This window comes from Bos mutus, chromosome 4 (genome assembly GCF_027580195.1).
Source record: "Bos mutus isolate GX-2022 chromosome 4, NWIPB_WYAK_1.1, whole genome shotgun sequence".
Lineage (NCBI taxonomy): Eukaryota > Metazoa > Chordata > Mammalia > Artiodactyla > Bovidae > Bos > Bos mutus.
The window spans coordinates 90,857,834-90,879,083 of NC_091620.1; the positions used below are offsets into that span (position 1 = coordinate 90,857,834).

The 21,250-nt window shown below is 39.5% G+C and overlaps 1 protein-coding gene across 1 annotated transcript in view; it reads right to left on the bottom strand.

Moving 5' to 3' along the window:
* HDAC9 (histone deacetylase 9) overlaps nucleotides 1-21,250 on the bottom strand; it is an 810,729-nt gene that overhangs the window by 15,590 nt on the left and 773,889 nt on the right. The window contains exon 25 of the mRNA XM_070369757.1: nucleotides 8,346-8,493. Within this exon, the coding sequence (XP_070225858.1) occupies nucleotides 8,346-8,493 (148 nt within the window). The remainder of the gene's footprint in view (nucleotides 1-8,345; nucleotides 8,494-21,250) is intronic.

Sequence of the window (21,250 nt, forward strand, 5' to 3'; positions counted from 1 at the left end):
GATTTCATACATTAAGTGAAGGATGAGTTTAGTCCAGCAATCACAATAGTTAATTTACAAAACTAAAAAAGCAGAAAGAATTTGAGACAAGATATAGCATAAAATTAAATTCTTATATTTTTCCTTAAAGGGATATTTAGTTTCCTATGATTTTTAAAGCAGCATTTGTTAATTTATGTTAATGTTATTTTTAAGACACATTTCCTCTTGGTTTATTGATTTAATTTAATCCCTGTACTTTCCTCATCCTCCTCCAAGGTAAGCAATCTAATTCTTGTTATGTACATTGTTCTGTTCATAGGATTCCTTAAAGTTACATATTATTGTTTTATGGACATATATTTTCATTTTATATAAATTTTATCTGTAAATTTTATCATTTCTGTTGTGTAATTTTCTCACTGAGTACTACATTCATTATATAAACATCACCGTATGCAGTTATCGTTATCTAGTCTGTAGCAGCCAAGTAATACATGGCATCTCCTTGATGGTGTAACCTTCACATTTTGGCCTTCATTCTTCCAATAATGGGCACTGGGTTTGATGATTCCCTTTTTACCTATCATGAAGAAGCTGTGGTGAACTTCTTAGTACCTGTAATTACCCTGGATGAGAATGTCTTCAGTATTCATTTCTAGGAGCAAGATTACCAGGTTTTTTGCTTTGTGTTGACTAAAATGGTAGTAAACTGCTTTCCAGAATTCTGCCATAGTTCACTGTGAGAGCTCCAAAGCCTCGCATCTCCACCAATGCCAGCACACTCCTCAGACTACGGAGATTCTCAGTGATCAAAGAAAGAAATCTATGGAGTGTCTATGATACAGCCCTGGCTCTGTTCTATGTGCGGGAGGTATAGGGGAGACACAGTACTGATGGAACAGAAGGGCCTGATCTAATTTGGGTATTAATAGTCAGTGAAAATTCTCCAGGAAGAGGAAGTGATATTTGATCTGCGCTCTAAAAGGTAAGCTGGAGGACAATGTGAAAGCCAGTGAAGGGTCAGTGAGAAGACAAGCTAAGTATGCCAATCAGAAGGGAGGGTGTGTGCCAAGAAGGCCTGATATGGACATGAATATATAGCTTTTGTGAGAAAATTGGATAGTGTATTGTGCTTTCACTACATACCCACCAGAAAGGCTAAAATAATAAGGACCCATTATACAAGTGCAGGTGAGGATATAAGACAAATGTAACTGTCTTTCATTGCTGGTGGGAAAGAAAAATGGCACAAAGTAAAACCTGTACAAAACTTTCATAAATACTTAGGTTTCTCAAAGAATTAAAAACAATTACCATCTGATCCAGGAATTCCACTTGTGGGTATATAGTAAAAATTATTCAAATCAGATCTTGAAGAGATAGACTATATACTTAACATTCATTGAAGAATTATTCACACTAGCCAGAGGTGGAAGCAACCTAAATGCCCATTGTCACATGAATAGATAAAGGAAATGTGGTATGTACCTACAATGAGGTATTACTTAGCCATAAAAAAAGGTAGAAATTTTGTCATATGCTACAACAGGGATAATAAACCTTGACAACTTTATGCTAAGTAAAGTAAGCCAGTCACAAAAAGGCAAATACTGCATGATTCACATATATGATATATCTAAAGTCATCAAATTCTTAGAATGGTGCTTACCAGGAGCTAGGCTAAGGGGAAAAGGAAAGTTGTTTAATAGGTATAGAGTTTTAGTTTTGCAAGATAAAAGTTCTAGAGATATGGGCATACAGTTAATACTACTGTACTGTGTACTTAAAATGGTCCATATAGTAAATGTTATGTGTTTTTTCCATATTAACAACTTCACAGCAGCTTTATTCACAACAGACCCTAATTGGCAGAAGATCTGAAGAGAGATTTTTCCAAAGAAGATACATATTTAATAGATGACCAGCAGGTACATGAAAAGATGTTCAACATTACTAATTATCAGGGAGATGCAAATCAAAACCAGATATTTAATCTATTTCAAAGGTGGCAAGATCCTACAATGGAGGAAAGACAATCTCTTCAATAAGTGATGCTGGGAAAACTAGACAGGTACATGTAAAAGAATGAAATTAAAGTACTCCATAACACCATATACAAAATAAACACAAAATGGATTAAAGACCTAAATGTAAGACAAGGTACTTCTTTGGGATCGACATGTATACACTGCTATATTTAAAATAGATAACCAATAAGAACCTACTGTATAGCATAGGGAACTCTGATCAGCAGTCTGTAATAACCTAAATGAGAAAAGAACTTGACAAAGAATAGATACATGTATACTCTGCTGTGCACCTGAAATTAACACAACATTGTGAGTCAACCATAGTTCAATATAAAATAAAAACTTTAAAAACTAGATGGCTTGCTCAAACTATTGTTTCTATCTTGGATGCCTCTGTTCTTACTTACTAGGTGAAACCCTCCATTTTTCTACCCCAGCTCAGTTGTCCTGCCTCTGTGGTTTGTTCCCAGTTCTTGGCCTATGTTAAGTCTTCTTTGATCCTATAGCTCAGTCTATCAAATGACTTATCATTTACTGTAGTTGGTTGTGTACGTTTGATCCTGTGGTAGAAAGAATGATAGCCCCCCACCAAGATGTCCTAGTCCCTGGAAATTGTGGATATGTTTCCTTGCATAGCAACACTGACTTAGTAAATATGGTAAGATTAAGGACCTTGAGACAGAGAGATGATCCTGGTGGGACCATGCTAGGATCTTACAAGCAGAGAGACCTCCCTGTTTTTGAGCCAGCTTTTTTCCTCCTTCAGTCAGAGAGAGAGAGAGGATGAAGACTGCACAAAGGTCAGAGATGTGAAATTGCTGGCTTTGAAGACAGAGGAAAGAGGTCACGAACCAAGGAATGCGGGAGCCTCTAGGAAGTGAGAAAGGCAAGGAAACAGTCTCTTCCCTTAGCGCCTCTAGCATGGAACAAGACTTGGCCAACCTCTATACTTTAACCCAGAAACTTGTCACTCTTCTGACCTTTTTGTCATTTTGAGCCACTAGGTCTGTAGTAATATTTTCTTTAGGATAGTAAGAGAAAATGAATACAATCTCCGAATATGTGAAAATTTTGAAGACTCCATGGAAACTCTGTGACCCTCACTCTCAACACTGTCTGGCATGTAGAAAATAATCAGAAAATGTTTAAATGGACCAGATGTTCTCCCTGCTTCTACTGCCGCAGCAGCTGCCAAGTTGCCCCAGTCATGTCCGACTCTGTGCAACCCCACAGACGACAGCCCACCAGCCTCCCCCATCCCTGGGATTCTCCAGGCAAGAACACTGGAGTGGGTTGCCATTTCCTTCTGTAGTCCGTGAAACTGAAGTCGCTCAGTCGTGTCCGACTCTTCACAACCCCGTGGACTGCAGCCCACCAGGCTCCTCCGTCCATGGGATTTTCCAGGCAAGAGCACTGGAGTGGGGTGCCATTGCCTCGTCCTGCAGATCACAGAATAATCCTGGCATCTGTCAGCGTCATTCCCATATCCCCCTTCACCTCACCAAAGACAATCCCTTTCTCCATTCAGACACTTTGCTTTCCCTTCCTGTCTCTATTATGTTTCCTCAGTTAATCCATCTCTATGGTATGAGTACTATGGATTCTGGTCAGCCAGCGTATCTGAAAAATGGATACTGTCAATGGTACTGTGGAAGAAAAATGTAAAACACACATTTTGAAAACTTATAGAAAGATAAAAACATTGATTCCCTCAGAAAATAGTAAATAGAGACAATAAGACAAAGAAAGCTCACACAGTACTACGAATTGCCATTACCATTTTAACAATGTTTCATCATCTGTCTTGAACTCTTTCAGTACAAAGTACTTATTACCTACAATGTATTAGGCATTGTAACAGTTCTCGTCAGCCAATCACAAGATTAGTTAATTGAATCAATTTATTGCTTAGTGATTATCAATCTCTTATTTTTAATGACTACACTACTGATTTAACCTATGAACATATTAAATATTAAACATACAGATGCCCAGGTACAATCTATTTCTAATATTGTAGGTCACTAGATGATGAACAATATATTAAGGAAGGGAAAACAACAATGCAAACTGAAGCAGCAGGAAAATGACAGAAAAATAATAAAAGCCAACCTTAATACTGAGTATTTACCATGTTGTCAAGTTCTTAAGATGAATTATCTCATTTCATCCTCAAAACCCTATGAAATTTCCCCTTCATTTTAAAAACAAGGAAAGTAAAGCCCAGAGAGATAATAACTGTTGATCAGGCACATGTTGCTTAATTTGGAGATGGGATTTGAACCTAGGGAAGATCCGATGGAGGAGGGCATGGCGACCAACTCCAGTATTCTTGCCTCAAGAACCACATGGACAGAGGAGCCTGGCAAGCTAGAGTCCATGGGGTTGCAAAGTCAGACACAGCTAAAGTCACTGAGCACATACAAAGCTGATTCCAGAGTCACACTCTCCTCTTCCTCTGTAGTGGTAAGAAGATAACAGTGAAGAAGTATATTGTTTCTTTTTTTCAAATTAAACACTTATTTGTAAACAAACTCAAACACACTGGATTTATTCCCTAAGAGTTCACACACATCCCAAGAACACACTTCAGGCACTGAACACAGAGAAAAATGATGGGCCCAGGAGGAGGACAGGAAGGTAAGAAGGGGCATACTGTCCTTTCCCTTACTAGGAGCTTCCTAATCTCAGCCCACTTTTCAACTAATGAATTGTTGACACTGGATGAAAATTAAGAATAAAATGAATACTGGAATGTTTGCCTGGCTAGATAAATCAAGTGCTCAAAATAATGGTATCATAGAGAAAAATCAGAAACTTGAATAACTGCTGCAACATTTAGCTTCCAGAAACCCGTAAGAGACAATCCCCAAACATGGAAAACCAAGTTGTATTTCTATTAGACATAAATGTGTATTTAATAGGTCTCTATTTCTATATAAATCTCCAGATACAGGAAAATGGGGTTATCAAGTCCTTGCCACTACTGATAAGCTACTGAAAGCCAAAGCAGATGCTTAGAAGTTTCCAGCTTATTATACTTTCATATACGTAAATGAGATAGGTTATTCAAAAAACAGAATGACAAGATTCAAAATGACACATTTTCCCATGCTTATGTATAATATAATGACTTGAGATCATCTCTTTCATGAGAAAAATTGACAGAAGTTGAAGATGAAATGATGAAGTTCCAGTGTGACTGAAAGGGCTTCCCTGGTAGCTCAGCTGTGTGACTGACACTATAATCAATAAACTGACATTTGAAAACCTAACTTTGTTTTGATTAAAAAACAGTCAGAAAATCCAGAGTGTAAATATGCTCCCAATAACTTAGGGGTTGATCATTCTGAACTCTTGGTTGCCAGAGAGAAATTGTCCTTGATTTTCAGCAGGGCCTGAACTGGTATCCAAGAATAAACCTCAGCACTGCACTGGCCTTTCCAAAGTAGAAGCATCTGAGACACACCTGACCAATGCAAACTATCATCTTTTAAAGGTGCAGTCTCCTGACACATGAAAAAAGCTAAGACCACTGCCTTCTCTCCCCAACGACACGCTCTACATGCCCAGTCCTGGTTCACGTTCTTTGAACATAGACCTTGGTCCCACTTAGCTTTGTCTTCTCCTTTTGTCCTGTTGTTTTTTTGCTGACCCACCACCAGTCATTTCCTTCCTGCTCAAGTCCTTTGCCACCTGAAAATTATGTTTTGAAAACTATACTTCAGTCAACCATCCCCCAAATGAATCCCCATCCTTTTTCTAATAATTTGTTATTCATGATCCATCAGTGAGTTATAAAAATGAAAAGACTTTGCACTGTGCTGTCATCTCGCCCACCTCCCCCTGCCCGCCCCCCTCAAAAAAAAATGAACAAAAAATACTTACAATGGTTCCTAGCCAGGAGCATTTTATCCTTTATTCACTAGTGGTAAATGAGTCAGATATGAGTTGGCCAGGAAAAGAGCTGCTTTACCCAAAATCTTAGTGCAAAGTGAGTCATCTCACTCCAAACACCAATATATTCTCCAAAATAACTGGCAAGAATTTCCTATAAAAAGAATCTTGCCTTCACCCTTTTCCATCCATTTAGCTCTCTGATTTTTCTAATTTTTCAATTTCCTGTGTACTTATAACATTGCATTCATAACAAAGGCCCAAGAACATTTCTACCTCTTTACCTCATTGTGAAAGCCATTTTTTTTCTATATCGAGTAGGAGGACAATTCTGATAGCATTCCTGTGAAAAGAATAAATGCTCTGTGGCTTGCAAGGGTTTTCCCTGTCTGACTCTCTGTGATGAAATTCATGCCTGACTCAACAGAAATGCAAAAGCCAGTTCTAGAAGAATTTTTTCTTTTTCACTGCTGAAAAAGTGAGTTCAAAGCCACAGAAAATATTTCAAGCAAAACCATTTTCCTTCCCATAAGAAAAATTAATCAAAATAGATACAATGTTTAAAGCTGATAAAGAAACATGAATTCAAGCCACAAACTTCAACTTTGTTCCCCTGTACATCAAAACATTCACATTCCCCCATCCTTTCTCTGCCATCAGATGAAGCTTAAAAATCACTGTGAACTGAAGTCAGGGTCAAGTCCCTGTAGCTTATCAGGAGTCAAGCACACTGTGTACCTAAGGATAAACAAGCATGCTTACAGAGCAATTCCTGCAAAGTGCCGAGATTTTTATATTACATGGGGCTCACAACAGGGCTTACTATTCTTAACTATTCTAAGCTCTGCAATTTAACGGGAGAAATTACTTACAATTCACTCCACTCAGGCTAGAATTTAGCTTTGCTTCTCTATATTAAATGAATTCTAAAGAATAGCTATGCTCCTTTTACATCCAACACTAACAGATGTTAGTTTCCTTAGTTTTACAGCCCTCAAATGACAGACAACTAACTGTATTTGGCCTTGGGAATAACTACAACACCTCTGAATTATGAACTTGGTTTGCTTCTTAGCTGGGAACAGCAGGAGGTTAGTTCATATTATCAGATGTAAAATAAGTTTTCCCTTATGCTTCAGATACCCATATGAAGATGCCTTTTTAAGTGGTTGTAGGAAGAAAAAACAATTGCACAAAAATCTATTATTCAATGTATCTCCTGCTCTTTATGGACAAAGCAAGATGTTAAATCCATTAAACTCTGAATACCCAGTAAAAGCAAGAAAGCTAAAACTGTTCGAATTTGTGCATTCTTGGGAAAACTGCCAACCTATGTACTAGTAGCAGGATCTGTGTAATTAACGGTGATGTTATTGACAGAGGGAGTTCAATTTCACCCTCAGAAGCAATTTAGAAGTGCAAGCTGGCAGAGCTTTAGTAAAGCCTCACCTAGTCATCTTTAAACTGAAGAAATGTGACTCTGAAGTCCTCCACAGAGAGCACCGTTACTTTTCGTACATGTGTGGGGGTTTTGGTCTTCATACACGTGAAAGAAATCCTGAATGTAGCATGGTCTGTTGAACACCAAGATGTACACACATTTCTTAAAAGGAAGCAATCTTGCTGCTGCTGCTGCTAAGTTGCTTCAGTCGTGTCCAACTCTGTGCGACCCCATAGACGGCAGCCCACTAGGCTTCCCCATCCCTGGGATTCTCCAGGCAAGAACACTGGAGTGGGTTGCCATTTCCTTCTCCAATGCATGAAAGTGAAAAGTGAAAGTGAAGTTGCTCAGTCGTGTCCGACTCTAGCGACCCCATGGACTGAGGTCATCATTTTTTTCCCTGAAAACTATTCATATGAAGGCTTATTAAAATCAACACCTTCTTATCATAAAGTAAAATAACATCAGACCCAAGTCCACACATTCCTTTACACACATTCCTATCTCCTTGGGAGGTAACTTTTCTCTTCATCCAGTAGTTGTATGTCATGGACAGTCATAGAAGGTTATGCAACTGACAAGCCATACCTCCAGCTTCTGCTCCCCTTTTCCCCCTTTGTTAGTAATTTCAGAATGATGAGAGAAAGAAAAATAGTATCTTGAAAAACAGAGATAACTAAGGAAAGAAGTCCACAAGAAGCTTTTTCCATAATGATCTGCACAAAATTATCTACCAAGGAGTGACTTTTCTCACCTTCTCATCCCTCTATCTCTCTGTGAACTGCAGCCACATGCTCCAGCTCTGTGCTTCTCATGGAGAATGAAACACGTCAATTCCTAAGAGCTGACAGCATGCGCTGTGGCCTCTATGGCTTCTGAGAAGACAGGTGGTGGAGGAGTCAGGGGAAGAGGCTGGAGAGAGGTTCATGAGTGCTCATGATGAGCCTGGATGTAACCAAAATCAATGATCCCCCCTCTCCATGTTGGAGTCCTACCTGTTGTCTTCTTGAGCAAAGGGCTGTTCCACGTCCACTGTCAGGGAGGCCAGGGCAGAAACAGTCTCTGTCTCCTCTTGCAGCTGGGCCCCAGCCAGAGCACAGCCCCTTGGCATCGCCACCATCCTTACCGACTTCCAGTATTGGCCTAAAAAAAAAAGAAAAAACATGCGTCATACTGTATAGGAATTTTCGTTCAAACAGTATTAATCAGAATACATGTATAGGTTCAACTCAGAGTAGTTGTTAAGTTAAAATTCAGAGTGTTATAAAAAAAAAAAAAAGTTCACAAAGTTATACGCAGTTGTAATTTGATTTCTTAACTTTATGATTAAGTCTTTTTCTCAGCCTAGAATGCCAAGTTGTGAAGGGTTCATATTCCCAAGCCTGAGTCTCTCCCTTGCTCAGAAGTTAATATAGTGAGAAATAATCCATGGTCTAATGAACTCACCCTCAGACTGACAGCTGTCTCTGCATCTAAGTAAGCAAACTCTGGGGACTGTGCCCTCTGGGTAAGCCTCACGAGACTGGGAGGTAGAACTCTTACAGAGAAACTGAATGAAGTAGTAATGTGAAAAACTGCTACTTGAGCCATTAACTTTTTTTTTTTAATGAGGTTGGAATATTAAATGAAAAGAAAAGCCCAGAAATGCCAGCAGGAATTGAATGGCAACTTTGCCAGAACAATCAGGTTTGTTAGTCCTGGATGTTCTTTCTTTCTCAACCCCAGGGTGTGTATTAGAACAATAACTGATTTAAAACTTTAATATATGCATTGGCTGATGTTGGCGCCCTTCCATAAGTTATACGGATGTTTCTTTTTTTAAGGAAAGCAGGGGAAGGAAAATGAGAGGAAAATAGGAGGCAATTTCATGAGAACATGCCAGTGGGATATATATGAAAGAATAGAGTCAACAGTCTTTTTGCAGCCCCTATGCTATTTTTTTTCCTTTGTGAAGTGTTCCATAGCCCCAAAACAAAGCAGGAGAATCTCCCTAGGTGCTGACATGACTCGCCTCCCCAAGTAAGAAAAATCTCAGCAGCCTGACCAATTAAGTGGGAAGTTGGCATGGTAAATAGCTTATTTCCCAAAACTAAATAAACAGAAGTCATGCTAGAGTAGAAAACACAAGTGGGTGACTACTGGATTGGGGGGTAAGATAACTGGGTTCTTGCCCCAGTTCTGCCTCTAACCATCCTAACAGGCTGGCAAGGCCCTTTGGCACTTCATTTCTGCTTCTCAAAAACAGTGGGATAACCTCAGATTCTTTCCAGCTATACCTAACTTTTCATGGTTGGCCTTTCCTTACCTTACTGCTTCACAAAGGACTGGATGTCACATCATGCGAGTGGGGGAGGCCCAGTCTCCCCATCTACCCCTCGTGTCATCAGAACCTTCTGACAGAGTTATCTACTACTACAACTTTATTGTTGGGATCACCTTGTCTGACCAAAGCCAGAAGGTTTTTAATTTGGACCAAATGATAGAAATTCTAAATGAACGCATGCACGAAGTAACATTTTTTGAAAGCCAAGATTGTGCCAGATGTTGAAGGACACAAAGATGCTTCCCTAACAGCAAGGAATTCATGGTCTAGTTGAGAAAGCCCTTTGAGTTAATGAGTCATGACAATTCTATGTGGGAAAGGCCTGACTGATCCTGAGATTCCTCTCAGTAATAAGAAGAATGTATACTTTTGAGGCCAGGAAGATGAGCAAAAACTTGCCAGAAAAAATAACACTTGACCAAGTATTTGAAAGACCATCAGAAGTTAGTCAAGGTCAAACAGAGGAAGATGGTGGTGGTGAGGTATTCGTAGAAGAGCAAATAGCATACAGAAATGTGCAGAGATCCAAGTCTCTCTTTTTTACCAGGGTAACAAGCCCCACTGCCAGGCACAAGTGGAATGTGGGCTGGATGGAACCCAATGAGAGAGACTGCTGTGGTAGGCAAGGGCTAATTAAACACACAGTCTCACAGAACATGTCAGTGACTTTGGCCTTCAACTTGTGGGTGATGAGGGGCCATGTTAAACAGAAGAGGCAGAGCATCAGGTTTAAATTTCTCAAAAACCCTTCTGGAGAGATTATGGACAACTGATCAGCAGATGATGAGAGTGGTGGCAGGAAAACCAATTTTGCATCTTGGCAAAAATACAGGCAGGAAATATGATGTCTAAAATAAAAATAAGGGATGGAACAAAAATAAAGAGATGGACTAAAGAGAGGCTTAGGAGGTGAGCAATGGAAATGTATCTTGTCTTTAATAGCTTCCTACCTCTCTCAACTTTGAAAGATTATCCTCAATTGACAGTTCCAATCCTAGAACCTAATTTCTCAACATCACAATGTCATTATCATGTTACCCAAGTTGGAAATGTCAAATTCCATCTGTAAGTGCTTTCACAAAACATTATTATTAGTCATTATTGTAGCACATGACATTCACAAAAAGCAGGTGATTCTGGAAATCATCACTTACTTTTTCTCTGGAGTGACAAATGTGAGACCTCTCACAAATAAACAACAGGTGATTTTAGAGGTTATATTATAGATAATAGGAAACTAGTGTTATTGAGCTCGCAGTATGTGCCAAGGACTGTGCTAGGTACTGTCACATGTATAATTTAATCTTCATGACAATTAAATATACAATGTTAGATAATTTTTTCTCTAAGAACACAAGGCTAACAAGCAGAGGAGTGGAAATCCTCACCCAGGACTGCCTGAGTCCAGAATGTTTCTTCCTCTGTGAGCTCCTGTCCTCCTATATTTGGTCCTGCTGTATCATCTCCCTTCAGTGCAGTTCATTTCAGTCGCTCAGTCGTGTCTGACACTTTGCAACCCCATGAATCACAGCACGCCAGGCCTCTCTGTCCATCACCAACTCCTGGAGTTCACCCAAACTCATGTGCATCGAGTTGGTGATGCCATCCAGCCATCTCATCCTCTGTGGTCCCCTTCTCCTCCTGCCCCCAATCCCTCCCAGCATCAGAGTCTTTTCCAATGAGTCAACACTTCGCATGAGGTGGCCAAAGTATTGGAGTTTCAGCCTCAGCATCAGTCCTTCAAATGAACACCCAGGACTGGTTTCCTTTAGGATGGACTGGTTGGATCTCCTTGCAGTCGAAGGGACCCCCAAGAGTCTTCTCTAACACCACAGTTCAAACGCATCTATTCTTCACTACTCAGCTTTCTTCACAGGCCAACTCTCACATCCATACGTGACCACTGGAAAAACCATAGCCTTGACTAGATGGACCTTGTTGGCAAGTAATGTCTCTGCTTTTGCATATGCTATCTAGGTTGGTCATAACTTTCCTTCCAAGGAGTAAGTGTCTTTTAATTTCATGGCTACAGTCACCATCTGCAGTGATTTTGGAGCCCAGAAAAATAAAGTCTGACACTGTTTCCACTGTTTCCCCATCTATTTCCCATGAAGTGATGGGACCAGATGCCATGATCTTCATTTTCTGAATGTTGAGCTTTAAGCCAACTTTTTCACTCTCCACTTTCACTTTCATCAAGAGGCTTTTGAGTTCCTCTTCACTTTCTGCCATAAGGGTGGTGTCATCTGCATATCTGAGGTTATTGATATTTCTCCTGGCAATCTTGATTCCAGATTGTGCTTCTTCCAGCCCAGCGTTTCTCATGATGGACTCTGCATATAAGTTAAATAAGCACGGTGACAATATACAGCCTTGACGTACTCCTTTTCCTATTTGGAACCAGTCTGTTGTTCCATGTCCAGTTCTAACTGTTGCTTCCTGATCTGCATATAGGTTTCTCAAGAGGCAGGTCAGGTGGTCTATTATTCCTAGCTCTTTCAGAATTTTCCAGTTTATTGTGATCCACACAGTCAAAGGCTTTGGCATAATCAATAAAGCAGAAATAGATGTTTTTCTGGAACTCTCTTGCTTTTTCCATGATCCAGTGGATGTTGGCAATTTGATCTCTGGTTCCTCTGTCTTTCCTAAAACCAGCTTGAACATCAGGAAGTTCACAGTTCACGTATTGCTAAAGCCTGGCTTGGAGAATTTTGAGCATTACTTTACTAGCATGTGAGAGGAGTGCAATTGTGCGGTGGTTTGAGCATTCTTTGTCATTGCCTTTCTTTGGGATTGGAATGAAAATTGACCTTTTCCAGTCCTGTGGCCACTGCTGAGTTTTCCAAATTTGCTGGCATATTGAGTGTAGAACTTTCACAGCATCATCTTTCAGGATTTGGAATAGCTCAACTGGAATTCCATCACCTCCACTAGCTTTGCTTGTATTGATGCTTTCTAAGGCCCACTTGACTTCACATTCCAGGATGTCTGGCTCTAGGTAAGTGATCACACCATTGTGGTTATCTAGATCATGAAGGTCTTTTTAGTATAGTTCTGTGTATTCTTGCTACCTCTTCTTAATATCTTCTGCTTCTGTTAGGTCCATACCATTTCTGTCCTTTATCGAGCCCATCTTTGCATGAAATGTTCCCTTGGTATCTCTAATTTTCTTGAAGTGATCTCTAGTCTTTCCCATTCTGTTGTTTCCTCTATTTCTTTGCATTGATTGCTGAGGAAGCCTTTTTTTTTTTTTTTTAATCTCTCTTTGCTATTCTTTTGAACTCTGCATTCGATGGGAATATCTTTTCTTTTCTCCTTTGCTTTTCACTTCTCTTCTTTTCACAGCTATTTGTAAGGCCTTCTCAGAAGCCATTTTGCTTTTTTGCATTTCTTTTCCATGGGGATGGTCTTGATCTCTGTTTCCTGTACAATGTCACGAACCTCTGTCCATAGTTCATCAGGCACTCTGTCTATCAGATCTAGTCCCTTAAATCTATTTCTCACTTCCACTGTATAATCATACGGGTTTTGATTTAGGTCATACCTGAATGGCCTAGTGGTTTTCCCTACTTTCTTCAATTTAAGTCTGAATTTGGCAATAAGGAGTTCATGATCTGAGCCATAGTCAGCTCCCAGTCTTGTTTTTGCTGACTCTATAGAGCTTCTCCATCTTTGGCTGCAAAGAATATAATCAATCTGATTCAGGTGTTGACCATTGGTGATGTCCATGTGTAGAGTCTTCTCTTGTGTTGTTGGAAGAGGGTGTTTGCTATGACCAGTGCGTTCTCTTGGCAAAACTCTATTAGCCTTTGCCCTGCTTAATTCTGTACTCCAAGGCCACATTTGCCTGTTACTCCAGGTATTTCTTGACTTCCTACTTTTATATTCCAGTCCCCTATAATGAAAAGGACATCTTTTCTGAGTGTTAGTTCTAAAAGTTCTTATAGGTCTTCATAGAAGCATTCAACTTCAGCTTCTTCAGCATTACTGGCTGGGGCATAGGCTTGGATCACCGTGATATTGAATGGTTTGCCTTGCAAATGAACAGATATCATTCTGTTGTTTTTGAGATTGCATCCAAGTACTGCATTTCAGACTCTTTTGTTGAATATGATGGCTACTCCCATTTCTTCTGGCACCCCACTCCAGTACTCTTGCCTGAAAATCCCATGGATAGAGGAGCCTGGTAGGCTGCAGTCCATGGGGTCGCTAAGAGTCGGACACGACTGAGTGACTTCACTTTCACTTTTCACTTTCATGCATTGGAGAAGGAAATGGCAACCCACTCCAGTGCTCTTGCCTGGAGAATCCCAGGGACGGCAGAGCCTGGTGGGCTGCCGTCTATGGGGTCGCACAGAGTTGGACACGACTGTGTGCAGTAGCAGCCATTTCTTCTAAGGGATTCCTGCCCACAGTAATAGATATAATGGTCATCTGAGTTAAATTCACCCATTCCAGTCCATTTTAGTTTGCTCATTCCTTGAATGTTGACGTTCACTCTTGCCATCTCTTGTTTGACCACTTCCAATTTGCCTTGATTCATGGACCTGACATTCCAGGTTCCTATGCAATATTGCTCTTTATAGCATCGGTCCTTGCTTCTATCACCAGTCACATCCACACCACCCATAAAAATATACAAATAGACTCAGTATATGAAATCTGAAAAGAATTATGTACATGGCAAAACAGTTTTATATATTATATCAAAGAAATGATCTTTGGTAATAACAATTACCTTTCTTCCTTAGATATGTGACTCAGTTGATCTACCTTTCTCTGACTTTATGGCATGGGTTTTTCACACCTTGTGAGACAACCATGTACAGACTAGTCATTTCTCATTACCTTCATTTCTCAGTCTACTGAAAACGCCTGGTCACTTCACTGATGAAGCTGTCTTGAAACTGGAGACAAGTGCTCACAGAAGAGTATCCCTTTTTAAAGTCATGTGTTTCCTACCACTTTGCTGAAGGCACTGTCAGGCACAGTCCGCCTTGAGCCTGTGGAGCCTACCGCAAGTTTCTGAGGCCTTTAGGGTTGTCTGTCACAGAACTGTATTGCTAGAGTTCCCACGGCCCATGTGGGTAGCTTTCTTCAAACCAGGTACCAAACTGAGAAGAGAATCAGAGGCCTGTTTCATGCAATTACCACCAAGAGTTGCCTGGTGTCACTGGAAGGTCTTTTGACTAGGCTAATTGTGTGAAATTTTTCTCTTGATTATTTTGGGCTCTAAAGGGAACTCTGAAAGTCAGGATTTATAGATTGAGGACCCCATACTAGCCCAAAGAAGTCATCTGGGAACAATGTCCACATTCATAAAATGATAGTGGTGGGACTGATGATAGTGAAAGATCTCTTCCTGCTCTAATTATTGGAGAAGGCGATGGCACCCCACTCCAGTACCTTTGCCTGGAAAATCCCATGGGTGGAGCAGCCTGGTGGGCTGCAGTCCATGGGGTTGCGAAGAGTTGGACATGACTGAGCGACTTCACTTTCACTTTTCACTTTCATGCATTGGAGAAGGAAATGGCAACCCACTCCAGTGTTCTTGCCTGGAGAATCCCAGGGACAGGGGAGCCTGGTGGGCTGCTGTCTATGGGGTGGCACAGAGTCAGACATGACTGAAGCGACTTAGCAGCAGCAGCTCTAATTATAAATGGTTGTGATTCTTCTGATTTCATGTTACGTATCACTCTTGGATATTATCAGGATAAATTTGTTACAGCAGAAAACCTCACATTTCTGTGAGCCTGTGAACCCCTGAAGAGGTCAGCAAATTGTTTTAGACAATATGGCACATCAGAATAACCCAGAGTTTTAATTTTCAAGCATTGTATTTTTCCCTCAGTAAGAAACATCTTTATTCCCCAAACACAATCAGGACAGAAGGGCAATTTTAATAAAATCATTCAGTAGAAATGACAATGATCCTTCAAAGTTTAGTCTTTATGTATGTGAGTACTGAGTCAGATCTTAAATAGCTGAGACCTTTGCAATAAAATTTATTGTGTATTAAATATCCTGCTAAGTTAAGATTAAACATTCAAAGCTTGGCTTTTATCCAAATGTATAAAATTCTTCACTCAGAAATAATCCCAGACTTTAAATTAAATATAGCCTTTAGCAATGCCTATAAAAACAGGGAAAAATTCTACATTAATAATGTCGATAAAGGACAGAAATGGTATGGACCTAACAGAGGCAGAAGATATTAAGAAGAGATGGCAAGAATACACGGAAGAACTGTACAAAAAAGATCTTAAAAAAATGGGCCTTAGAAAACATCACTACAAGCAAAGCTAGTGGAGGTGATAGAATTCCAGTTGAGCTATTCCAAATCCTGAAAGATGATGCTGTGAAAGCGCTGCACTCAATATGCCAGCAAATTTGGGAAACTCAGCAGTGGCCACAGGACTGGAAAAGGTCAATTTTCATTCCAATCCCAAAGAAAGGCAATGACAAAGAAAGGTCAAACCACTGCACAACTGCACTCCTCTCACACACTAGTAAAGTAATGCTCGAAATTCTCCAAGCCAGGCTTCAGCAATATGTGAACCGTGAGCTTCCTGATGTTCAAGCTGGTTTTAGAAAAGGCAGAGGAACCAGAGATCAAATTGCCAACATCCGCTGGATCATGGAAAAAGCAAGAGAGTTCCAGAAAAACATCTATTTCTGCTTTATTGACTATGCCAAAACCTTTGACTGTGTGGATCACAATAAACTGTGGAAAATTCTGAAAGAGATGGGAATACCAGACCACCTGATCTGCCTCTTGAGAAATTTGTATGCAGGTCAGGAAGCAACAGTTAGAACTGGACATGGAACAACAGACTGGTTCCAAATAGGAAAAGGAGTACGTCAAAGCTGTATATTGTCACCCTGTTTATTTAACTTATATGCAGAGTCCATCGTGAGAAACTCTGGACTGGAAGAAACACAAGCTGGAATCAACACTGCCGGGAGAAATATCAATAACCTCAGATATGCAGATAACACCACCCTTATGGCAGAAAGTGAAGAGGAACTCAAAAGCCTCTTGATGAAAGTGAAAGAGGAGAGTGAAAAAGTTGGCTTAAAGCTCAACATTCAGAAAATGAAGATCATGGCATCTGGTCCCATCACTTCATGGGAAATAGATGGGGAAACAGTGGAAACAGTGTCAGACTTTATTTTTCTGGGCTCCAAAATCCCTGCAGATGGTGACTGTAGCCATGAAATTAAAAGACGCTTACTCCTTGGAAGGAAAGTTATGACCAACCTAGATAGCATATGCAAAAGCAGAGACATTACTTTGCCAACAAAGGTTCGTCTAGTCAAGGCTATGGTTTTTCCTGTGGTCATGTATGGATGTGAGAGTTGGACTGTGAAGAAGGCTGAGCGCCAAAGAATTGATGCATTTGAACTGTGGTGTTGGAGAAGACTCTTGAGAGTCCCTTGGACTGCAAGAAGATCCAACCAGTCCATTCTGAAGATCAGCCCTGGGATTTCTTTGGAAGGAATGATGCTAAAGCTGAAACTCCAGTACTTTGGCCACCTCATGCGAAGAGTTGACTCATTGGAAAAGACTCTGATGCTGGGAGGGATTGGGGGCAAGAGGAGAAGGGGATGACAGAGGATGAGATGGCTGGACGGCATCACTGACTTGATGGACGTGAATCTCAGTGAACTCCAGGAGTTGCTGATTGTCAGGGAGGCCTGGCATGCTGCGATTCATGGGGTCGCAAAGAGTCTGACACGACTGAGCGACTGACCTGATCTGATCTGATCTATATATGACTATCTCTTTATAAAGAAGAATAATTAAAATGGAGGTATGTATAGGAAGACTGTGCAATACGTAGTCAATTCAAACCACACAATTTATGGGTTATATTTTCACGTGATGGGTAGTTTTTTGTTTTTCCCTACAGAAACACATGTGCTAGAAAAGCCCTATCTGTTGGCATGGGAATAACAGCCCCATTAGCACGTAAGAGAAATGAAGCAAGATTTACTGCTTTTCCAAGAGCTGCTGTTCATAAAGTAGAATATTAGTAACCAGCCACCAGTGTGTTGTTCTCCTAAGGAAATAAAACTGGCAAAAGAGAGAGGCTTTCCATTAAAACTGGACATAGGCAATCCCTTTTTGATCATATATTCTATCCTTACTCATTTTTCCTACTCTGTTAATCTTCCCACTGTTCAGCACTTCTTGAGGGGGTAGTTATTTGGTCTCATTATTTGGTAAAAGGTAAATCAAAGAATGAATCTAAAAGGTAAAAACTAGATAACAGAATTCAGACAGTCAAGAATTAGAGGCGAGGGACCTAGTGGGTCAGACAGGAGCCATGAGAGGACTTCGGGCAGGGGCTGTGTTATCAGACTTCTGCATAAACCAGACTTTTGATAATGATCAATTTGGAAAAATAGGTACTTGTTGACACATGAAGGTCTGTGGTCGGTGTTAGAAATAACACATCCACCAGATGTTTTCCCAACCAAAGCCTTGTGAGATTCTGAAAACCTCTTGATAACACAATCTCACCCTTCCATCACCACTGGGAGCCTCAGACTCACTTCTCCAATATGTTCTTGCCACTTAAGTGATGACCTCTTTTGTCATTACATACCATGTTACCATAGGAAAAGAAGCTGGCACTGACATAAAGTTCTTCCAGCTCCTTCAACCTTAGAGATTAACACCTGAAACTTACAAGGGGCCTGTTGTTGTTGTTGTTGTTCAGTCGCTCAGTCGTGTCCCACTGTCTGTGACCCCACGGTGCGCAGCACACCAGGCTTCCCTGTCCTTCACTACCTCCTGGAGTTTGCTCAAATTCATGTCCATTGAGTCAGTGGTGCTATCTAACCATCTCCTCTTCTGCCACCCTCTTCTCCTTTTGCCTTCAATCTTTCCCAGCATGAGGGTTTTTTCTAGTGTGTCACCTCTTCCCATCAGGTGGCCAAAGTATTGGAGCTTCAGCTTCAGCATCAGTCCTTTCAATGAATGTTCAGGGTTGATTTCCTTTAGAATTTACAGTGGGCTAGGTTCAGGGATTCTCCAGAGCTCAGAGATTGCTAACGCTTTTGAAATTCATTTCTGTATTCTTCCTGTCTATTCTCATTCAATTTATCACCCACACTGCTATGAGAGTCCTTATAAAACACGTCTGATAACTTTGCTCCCGTTTTAGAATACTAAATCCTCAGAGAAGAGTAAATGTTCCCACTGGCAGCCCAGGAGTTCCACACTGTGATCTCTTTCAGGTTCAGGAAGATATATATTTTTTAAGCTAAATGGACTTTTCTGGGATCCAATGCACTGTATATATGCAAAAACAGAGATATATTGGAAGTTGGTGTATAAATAGAATGATCAGGTAATTCTTCATCCATGTTGGGGCAATTTTGAGATTTAAAATGGGGCTAAAAATAAAAATTATATGTTGCAGAAATACTTATTAGTCAACAAATTTATCTTTAATCTGCGGGCCTATAAAAAAGGTACTATTCAAAAATTACTTTCACAACTAGCTATTTGTTATTTATTCTAAAAAATAAAAATAGCACAATTCATATATGCCAAAGCATTCAACCAACTCTTAAAACATTAAACATTAGATAACAACAAATCGAATGATGACTTTTAGTAAATGTTCACATATGTCAATCAGTTTTGTGGTCATATATCTTACTGATACAGTATCAGTGGTATTTTTTGTTTCAACATGGTCTAAATGTTTTAGATTCAAAAAATTGCCTGAAATTTTCTTCAAAGGAGAATATTACAGTCAAAGAATTTTAAATGGTGGCATCTTTACTTTTCTTGAGAGACGAATATTTCTGGTAGACAAATACTATCTCTGCAAGTGCAGTGCTATCTGTCAAGCTCAGAGCAGTATCTGCTAAATGTGGAATATTTTCACTTCCAATTTTTAAAATACTGACGTACTTCATACCAAATATTTTCATGACGACTGTCCTTTTCCTCCTTTCTGAGCACCTTTGGCAAATATTTTATGTAAGCCAAACTTATCAAAAAAGTTTTCTCCATTTGTAACTTCAAATTTTATTCACCAAATTTAGGTACTGCAAAATCATTTGACTTGTCAAATTTCATTACATTACAGGACAGAAAATAAATTTATCCCACTAAGAATAATTATATCAATGATTCTATCAACAAATATACATCTTTGAAAACCTAGTTACAGATTTTCAAAATCAAATCTTGTACATGATTTGAGTGCTTATTCTTTAGTATGTTCATTGATTCCTTTGCTTTTTTAGGGATCAATTTAAATGTTTTCCTTTTGCAAACAATGTTTCTTGTAATTGTAATTCTTTAAAAGTTCCAAAGATTATATTTTTGCTTCATTTCATGACTATTTCTTATCAGCTTCATTGAGGTATAGTTTTATATAGTCAATCAAACTTACCAGCTTTAAAGGCAGGTTATGATGCATTCTGGTAGATGCATGCAGTCCGATAACCACTATAACAATTAAAGCATATAATATTCTCTTTTTTTTTTGGCTTTTTGGAGTTCTTATTTTCTTCTTGGTCCCTAACAGTCACTAAAACTCTGCCATTATACTACTGCCTTTTCTAAAATTTCATACAAATGGAACCATATACTATGTAGTCTTTTATCGTCTTTCACTTTAACATAATATTTTTGAGAGTCAAAGATTTCTTCATTGGAATCCCCTGGTGGCCCAGTGGTTAGGACTCCTGCTTACACTGCAGGGGGCATGGGTTCGATCCCTGGTTGGGGAACTAAGATCTCTTGCTGCATAGCCTGCTCCCCAACCACTAAAATTTCTTTATCATCTTTGTCTTGGTTTCTTTAAATGTAAGTATATGCTTTTCTTTTGTCTGGTTTCTTTGATGTTCCTCAGTGTGATTTTATTCATATTTATTCTGCCAGTGACTGATCAAATTTCTTGGATTTGTGGATGTGTAATTTTCAGCAGATTTATGAAATATTTTGCCATTATTTCTTCAAATATTTTCCCCAATGCTGCCTTTTGTGGGACTCCAATTATAGGTATATTAAAATGAGTCATACTGTTCCATATACCACTAATATACTTTTTCAGTATTTTTCTCTCTATTCTTCACTTTGGATACTTTCTGTTCTTCAACTTCACTGTTTCCAACCCCCACCTCCGCCCCCCGCCCCCCGCTTTTTTTGTCTTCTATAATATATAATCTACCAATAATCCTTCTAGGTTGCAGAATTTTTAAATTTCAAATTAAAAAAAAGTTGTCTCTAAAACTTTTTTTTTTTTGCGTTTTTTGGTTTTCTCTGCACTGTTTGTACTTTCCTCTTTACATTGGAAGTAACATTCTCATCTGCTAATTTCATCATACTTTGCATTACTGAGTCAGTTTCTATTAACTGATTTGTCTTCTGGTTCTAGGTCATATTTTCCTACTTCATTGTTGGGCTGGTAATTTTCATTTAGATGCTTGATGTTAATTTGAACATTTTTAGTTGAATTTTGTTGTGTTCCTTGAAAGCACTGGGCTTTGTTTGAGCATGCAGTTAAATTACTTGAAATCAGTATGAACTTTTTGAGGGTACTTGTACTC